The following is an 8,763-nucleotide window of genomic DNA, read 5'->3' as shown; positions in this document are numbered from 1 at the left end:
CGAAATTAGCTGAACCATCGTTGACATTTATGAACATTCAAAACATTTTCATAAAGTTCTTTGATATTCTTTGTGATTACAGAGGCATTGTTTCCCTTCTTGTATTCAAACAGCATTACATGCCAAATATGTGTCTCTTCGTGTGCCATCACTATAAGAAATTAGAGTATACTAAACTTTACACAGTATATAGGCTGTACTAACTTGATATTTAGGTGGTTCATTTAACTATTATATTTGATGTACATTTTTTCGGGGGTGGTTAATGAAAGTGTTCCAAAATGCGACATTAATTTCTTGATGACCTAATATTTTAGAACATTCTATATCTAGCTTTAAATCTAAAGTCTAAACATTCGTGAACTATTTAAGTTACATAAAGTTTATTCATTAGCACAAAGCTAGAGACAATGAACTATCTGCATTCTATTAATGTGAAGAATCAAATACCTGATTTTTGCATTTTAAGTCTGTAAACTTATGGATGAGCTATTGGGAGACCTTATATAAAAACAAACAAAGGCAATAATGGTTGGAGACGGCTTGAATGGGTAATGAAGAAAACTTTAATACAAGTTTAGCATTATAGTTCTGATATGATTATAATAGTTTGGCAATAAGACATAAGCTGAGGAAAATTTTTTAAATATTTCTTATCAAGATGCAAATATCTGGTGTTCTGTGTGCTTTAAAACATGCTTTTATTTAATATTCTAAACAAATATTTTAAATTTTTGTAACTATACAATTCATAATGACATTAGATTTTTTCAAGTTTCTTCTCGCTCAGTAAATAAAAATAAATATACTTATAAAAGAGTTAAGCTTACAAATGGTAATTAAAAGGAGAAAACATAGTTTAGTCATTAAAATATACTTTACACATCTTGTTACACATTCATATATGATCATATACTGAATATGTGCTCAGTGTATTCAAGTCTAAATTTAATACCATTAGATAGGTATTGGTAATCAGAGAATTCTTTTTAGCCATGGCATAGTGGCTCATAGAATGGCTCTGAGCCTTTTTTCAAGTACAAACTTTTAGTTCATAGCTTTGTCATCTCTTGACCAATTTGAGATCTAATTACAGTTTTGGACTCAGGAGGTCAAACCCTTTTGATTGATGTATTTGACCACTCCCACGGTCTCATAGATTAATTTACTCTAATCCTGCTGACGAGAATTTCAATTTGAGATTAAGTTGTTAGAAATCCTGATAAGTAATAAAACTGAATTGGGTATAAGCACATTCCACGCTTGGTACTGCTGGCACACAGAAATATAGCTAATAAAAAAGGAAAAAACGATCTCATAAGAATTTTGAAGTGCACAGCTGTTGAAGATTCCGAAACAAAAACAGGATATTTTTTTTATTTTTTGCAATATTACATTAATTTGTACCCTTTACAAATGTCTTCACTACTATACCTAAATGTATGCAAAAAAACATCATTAACATTCAAATGTTGGTAGTCATTTTCTTAAATATTTCAATTAAAATCAAAACAATGAGCATTATTTATTTTACATGTTCGAGATACATAAAAATAACTTGTGCCACATGAAGTACAATTTAATAAAAAGACAGGAAATTATGTTCATATTTTACTTATGTAATATATTTTAATGTTTGTTTATATATCAAAAGCTCTGTATTTTATTTTGAAAAATCCTGTAACCGTGTAAATATTATTAGTGATTACATTTAAGTGTTTTATAGATTTTGCAAGCCAAACAAATGAATTTATATATTTGTGAATAATGGACTTTTGAATCTATAAAACAAAAGCTATATATCTTTATTACACTTTTCCATAATAAAGATAAAATGATACATGGTTTAAACTAAAATAAACAACACCTGAGTAATTAGCATGAGTATTTCTGTTAAAAAATCAAAACGTAACTTTTTTTTAAATATCTTAATTCAAATGCAAAACAACCCCAATAATAGACAAAGATAAATTTTGTGCATTATTCTTAACTAATATTCTAATCTTAAATTGTTATTGTGAAAACCTGAATTCTTTCTAGACTAACTTAATTTTACAGATGACAACAGATAATTAAAACAATATTTTCCTCATTCAATTTAAACTTTGTGAAGGATAACATTATCTCAACATACTGATACTAAACTTGGTTATTTCTAAATGTATTGAGGATGATGATATATACATTACAAAATGACTTAGATGAATTGGTAAGTTAGACAAATACTTGGAAAATGGCCTTTATTTGAAATACGTACAAAGCAATGACCCTAATTATTATAATTTGGATCACATATTTAATCTAGATGGGAATCAAGTTAACAGCATAACTAGAGAAAAGAGTCTTGAAATATTGGTGGATAAGTCTCTCAAGCTATCAAGACAGTACTCTGCTGCTAGTTGTAAAGCTAATAGAATTTTAGGGTGTATTTATATATATATACATACTGAAGATGTAATTATATATCTATGGAATTAGTAGTTAGGCCTTACTTGGAATGTTGTGTATTTTTGGTCTCCTTATCTAAGAAAGGGTATTGGCTTATTCGAAAGAGTTCAGATGAAGTTTACAAGGATGAGTCTGGGAATGGAAGGGTTATCTTATAGGAATAGATTAAGATCTCTTAAAATATTTTCTCTTAAGAAAAGAAGCTTGAGACATGAACTTATTGAAACTTACAAAATTTATTTGTGCTGTATTCTGAAGACAATAGGGCAACAGGACATAATTTTAAAAGTTGGAAAATTCTGGTTAGACTCTAGTTAATACAGTGATTGGCTTATGGAATGAGTTAACAAAAGCATTAGTAGGAACTGGCACATTATGAAATTTTAAGTAAGGATGATTTCCTGCAAAATACAGGGCAGATTTAATTTTTTTTACTCTTCTCAAAGATGGGTGTGAAAAGACAACCTTCAAGGACTAAATGATCTTTTGTTTATATGTTATGGTACATAATTGCATAGTAATAAATTACATTAAAATGAAAATTTTTAACATATCATGTTTAGGAATTATAATATTGATATAAAACTGCAACCTCTCTTTTGGTTAATAGACTAATGTTGCTTGAATTTTGAAAATTTACTTTTGAAAAACTTACTTATGATACATTCATAATATACTTTAAAACCAACGAATAGAAACTTGAGAATAAGTATGAAAGTTTCACCACACTCAAATTCTAGAAAAACAAAGTGGTAAATTACTAGTCTAAAACCCATATAAGTTATCAATTCAAAATTGAGTTTTCGCTGTAGTTGTCTGCATAACAAGAACAATGTATTATTAGAATACATAAAGAATGATGTTTATGTATTTTCCTATTTAGTTACTTACAATTTTCAGTAATTATACTAGATTTTGTTCCATCATTTGAATTTGTTTACAAAGGATATGGAATGATAAAGATGTTTGTTGTTAGCTACAGCCAAATTCATTACTGTAAGTGTAAAATCCAGAATTTTAATTTGAGAAGTACAGACAGAAGTTGCAGTTCAATTATAATATGACATTTAACTTCAATCAAGAAAAAGTATATATATATATATATATATCTTATCATGCATAGTTTAAAAGTGAGTTTTACTGCTTCCATGTACTACCATACATAGTGAACCTACTTTTAAAAAAGTTTCTTTGTTTGGTTTAAGTTTTAAACCAAGTTTTTAGTGATACATTAAATTGGTTGAAATTTTTTTTTCTATACTCACTAAGTGCAACTGTGAATGCTGCTCAGCAGAAGGCAACATTGTTGTTATAACCTTATTGTATTTTCTACATCTTTTGTTCAAAGGCAGAGCTACTAGTTTTTAATTAAAAATTTATTAGTAACTTACTAAACCAAACTTAGTTTAAGTTTTATAAAGAATAGGCTTTCACTTTCTTAGGATAAACATTAAAATGAATCATTACTTTTACGTATCAAATTTTGATCTAATTCTAATGGTTCTATATGACTTTTTCTTATAGTAATTAAAATTTTGAAATTTTAATGGTTATTTATTTTTAGAAAGAAAGAGTTACTTGGTTTTTCTCATTTTACTTAATTAGGGTCAACATACTCTGCAAGAAATGTGCAATCATTTTGTGATGTTTTCTGTCTGCCATATTGTGACCATTCCTATATAGTCCTCAAGCCAGCTGTGCTTATTAATCACTCTTATACTATTAAAATGTTTCCATTTCTGGTACTCCTTGTTCATGTTAATGAGGACATGATGGACCCACAGCTACACAAAATCAGGCATGTATAAATTTATGTATACATAATAGTGTATACATAAATGTATGTATTAGTATAAATTTAAGCAATGTTCATGCAATTATATTTTTGTTTTCAAATAGTGATAATATGTTCTTATAGTAGTGTTCTAGATTATATGATACAATCCATTGATAATCTGATTATTCTCTTTGTTCATACCAAGTTTCAAGTGCCTACAAGGCTGCTGTAATAATCTGCATGCAATTACGTATCTATGTCATTTCTGGAAGTAACCAAAAACATGGTAGCCACCATATTACTGCAGTATAATGTAAAATATGAATTACTCGTATACTATAAAAGCTAGTCTTTCAAAATTCAATCTGCAGTTTGATTCATCAAAAAAGCCACAGAAATGATGATATGAGAAAAACTGCATACCCTGTTAAGTTCAAGCTTCATGGGTTAGATTTAATATGGGTTAACAAAGGATTCACTGAACCCCTAAAAATACCATACTGTTTTTTCTAATTGACATAAAGCCATAAGTCAAAGTGATATGGAATATACCTTTTTATTATAAATATATATATATATATACACACACAGTATTGACTGTGAGATTTATAGATTAGTAATTTTTGTAAAGTCCTTAATGCATTTAGTATAAACTATAGATACTGTAGTTTTTATGTTGAAGCTGTGTAATGTAATTCATTTACCTTTTAATTACAACATTTCCCTGCAGAAAAAATCCACACAAGACATCAACTTCAAGTTAAAATTTATTATTGACTTCTAAATCAGTAGGCACAGTAGGCTTATACCATTTCTGTCCTGGGACTTGATCTGAAGTTATATTGTTTCAAGAAATAGCATAAACTCATTAGGCTCATAACCAATTAATTTAATATTTAAATCTATAATTCTAAAAGTTTAAAATGAAATGCAGGTAGGCTAAAAAAAAGAAACAGGATTCTGTAAGTACGAGAGGTGAAGGGATGGCATTGGCAGACAGATAGGCTTGGGGCAAAGATGTTCTTTGTAGGTTAATTGGAAGAAACCTACGGAAGTTAAATTAATAAACTGTAATGGCTAACAAGAGACTGGATAATGTTTTGTTCGGTGAGTTTTCCTTGTGAAAACAATGAATTCTAGGTGTTGTAACTTTTACCAAACCTTTTAGTGACAGTTATTACGCCTGGTGACACACTGAGTGACACTGACACTCAGTGACATTGTACTGACGATAGTTTGATGCTTAAACTGTAATTTATAATATTACTATGGAATAGTAGATAATCAGAGTTATGCGTATATTGAAAGCTTACCTCTGCAAAAATATATTTGCGGTGCATTAACTTTGTTTCGCAATCAAAATTACAACACAACAATAAATATTCAACATTTCTCCTAACAACCGCAATGGAGAGCAGGTGTCTCTATCACTAGCGTTACCAAGGCGACATCTGTTGGTTAAAAGCAATGAGAAAATGCGAGAAGAAAATCGTGGATATATCAATGAAATAAGTTAATAAACTAATACAGTTACAATATGCCATAATAGCTGGAATTCTTAGCTTATCATGAGTTTTAAAAACTAAAAGATAATTTTAAGCATACGCTCAGACGTTGAAAAAATAATAATTTATTGTTTTTACGATTTTATAATACTCATTCATTTTTTACACAACAGCACTCAGTCCATGGGCTGGTAAACTTTTACATTCTATTAACTGTTGAAATTATTCAGTCCAAAGAAATTACAGAAATATGTATTTTATTTCATGAGTTAAAATACGTTGATTCTGTTGATCAAATAATTTCATGTTTTGAAATTGCCTCAATACATGGAAAAATACGATCAATTGCGAAAAGAAAGAGCTGTTTACATCGCGCAATGGAGAAATTGCCAACATCAAGGGGTGATTTTAGTCCTACACTGCCTAAGGGCAACATACCATAGAGGATATGTAGGAAGGACACACACCTGTATCTCAGTCTAACCTTCCTAACTGACGATGGGACCTTAAACCTTTTTGGACAACTGTTTTGGAAGTTTTATTAAGTAAACATGAGCTGATTCGAGTAGATGTAAAAATTTGAATTTATTTGTTTTGAATTTCGTGTAAAGCTGCTCGAAGGCTACTTGCGCTAGCTGTCTATAATTTTAAAGTTAGAGACTAAATGAATGGCAGCTAGTCAACACCACTCACTGCCAACCCTTGGGCTACTCATTTACTAACGAATTGTAACAGTATGTGTAAAAAAAAGCATTGGAATTAGCAACGTAAGAATATGTATTCTAATGAGCTATGGGTTTACCACTCCATGACTTTATACTTTTCAGAACTTGCTTCAGTTACATAATCATTTTACTTATGTTTTCTGCAAAACAACTTTAGTCATCCCTTTGATAAAATCTACGGACATTGAGAATGTGTTTTAAATTTAACAATTCAATGTGATTTAACTGTTGCCATGGTTAGTAGTCTAATTATTAATGAGTAAGTAGTCTTTAAATTTGAATATTAATCATTAACTAGTTTTTATCTTACGTTTCACCTACTTATCTGCTGATGTTTTCAGGGTTCTGAGGAAGAATAATTTTGTCTTGTTAATGGCCTGGATTCAATCCTAGGTCTTGTTGATGAAAATCTGGTACCTTATCCATCAACATGGGTCAGGCTGTGTTGACTTCTATGCTAGGTTGACGGAGTGTATCAAAATAATGTATAATGCTTCTTTTATCTTTATTTTTCTAATGTGCTTCTCAGGACTTTCCTAAGGCTGCAGCAGATTAGCAGTCGAAAGGTAGGATAAAAACTAGTTAGTAATACGTAAGGGCAACAATATTCATTCAATGGGGCACTGAAGACTGGAGGCATGATGCAAAAGAGAGGACTCAAAAGGGTATTCCCCTCGTCATAAAGTGGGTTCGCAAAATTTAAATAATGAGGCTTCTAAGGTTTGGCCAGGTGGTTAGGGTGCTCGACTCGCAGCCTGCGGGTCGCGGGTTCGAATCCCCGTTACATTAAACATGCTCGCCCTTTCAGCCGTGGGGGCGTTATAATGTGACGGTCAATCCCACTATTCGTTGGTAAAAGAGTAGCCCAAGAGCTGGCGGTGGGTGGTGATGACTAGCTGCTTTCCCTCTAGTCTTACACTGCTAAATTAGGGACGGCTAGCGCAGATAGCCCTCGTGTAGCTTTGCGCGAAATTAAAAAAATGGACATAACAGTTGTCACTTGAACACGACTAGGAAAAAAATAAAGTTTTTCACAAAAAAAGAACATGCGTTGGAAACGAACTGTTATTTTATTAAATGTGATTGTACAAGCTCTGAAAAAAGAAAATTTACGATCCACTAATGTTTTGATATACTGAAAAGCACATTCTCTGATACTTTTTAGAAATCTTTAAAATAGGATTGTTTATTAACAGAAAACGAAATAGACTCGCAAAGCATATTCTCCACTTTTGCAATTTTTTGCTTTGACACTGCAGTTTTACTCCACCAAAGTCTAAAATTTTGTAATGCGTTATTTAAATCTGTTTTACCTATTCATTTACGATTAGAAAGTGGTATAAAAGCATTAATAGGGCACCAAGCCTTATATAAGAAACATTTAATGAATTACAACAGTGGCAGAAAAGGAAAAGAAGAAACCAGTCAAATTATTTGTGCTTTAATACTAGATGAAATGGTCGTAATAAAACATATGGAGTGGGATGGGAATAAATTTCTTGGTTATGTTGATGTTGGAAATACAGAAGACGTTTCAAGTCTTCTTGCCAGCGATGTACTGGTGTTTATGGTTGTGTTTCCAAACAGCAACTAGAAGGACCCTTTTGTCCATTTATTTATTTATGCATAACTTGTACGAGAGGGGGATTGGGTCTTGACGTTCATTGTTTGGAATTTCGTGCACATAGGGTATCTGCGCTAGCCATCTATAATTTAGCAGTGATAGACTAGAGGGAAGGCAGCTAGTCAATAAATAGTGGGATTGACCATATGAGATACATATTAAGACAATGTGTAATTAATAAGCACTTATTTTTTATGTGACAAACAGCAGCAATTTTTGACCTAAACGTTTTTCTTTAACCTATTATAAGTTAGCTCCCACGTATACACATCTGTGTACATTATAATACCTTCCACATCAAATCTAAACAACTTTTTTTATACATGTAGCTGTTAACATACAAGGCTGTAATAGAAACTAAATAAATAAACGCATAGAAGACTTAAGTTGTTTGTGGAAGTCAATCATTTACTTAAAACGAAATGTTCTCTCTCTCCAAAAAAGTATCAGATATTTCTCCTTTTTTATTTTCTCTTTCTGTACAAAGTTTATGTACCAAATAATAATAATTTTACATGATATGCAAATCATTTTTATGAAAACAATGATTGCTTTGAACTAAAAATTGATGGGAAATTAATTTAATTAAAGAACATAAATTGTTAATGATGTTGTGTCAGTGAGGTCACATGACTAGTGTCACGCCACGTTTCTAGAACTATCCTGTACCTTGGCGAATGCTCT

The 8,763-nt window shown here is 30.8% G+C and overlaps 1 protein-coding gene across 1 annotated transcript in view; it reads right to left on the bottom strand.

Annotated features, from left to right (window-relative positions):
* The window catches only part of LOC106478344, a 56,313-nt gene extending 50,676 nt beyond the window's left edge, over positions 1-5,637 (bottom strand). The window contains exon 1 of the mRNA XM_022381941.1: positions 5,539-5,637. Coding sequence (XP_022237649.1) covers positions 5,539-5,565 — 27 coding nt within the window. The 5' untranslated portion in view covers positions 5,566-5,637. The remainder of the gene's footprint in view (positions 1-5,538) is intronic.
* Positions 5,638-8,763: the final 3,126 nt, after the last annotated feature.

This window comes from Limulus polyphemus, unplaced genomic scaffold, assembly GCF_000517525.1.
Source record: "Limulus polyphemus unplaced genomic scaffold, Limulus_polyphemus-2.1.2 Scaffold201, whole genome shotgun sequence".
Lineage (NCBI taxonomy): Eukaryota > Metazoa > Arthropoda > Merostomata > Xiphosura > Limulidae > Limulus > Limulus polyphemus.
The sequence above is the reverse complement of the archived record's forward strand: the minus strand, read 5'-3'. Positions and strand labels throughout refer to the sequence as shown.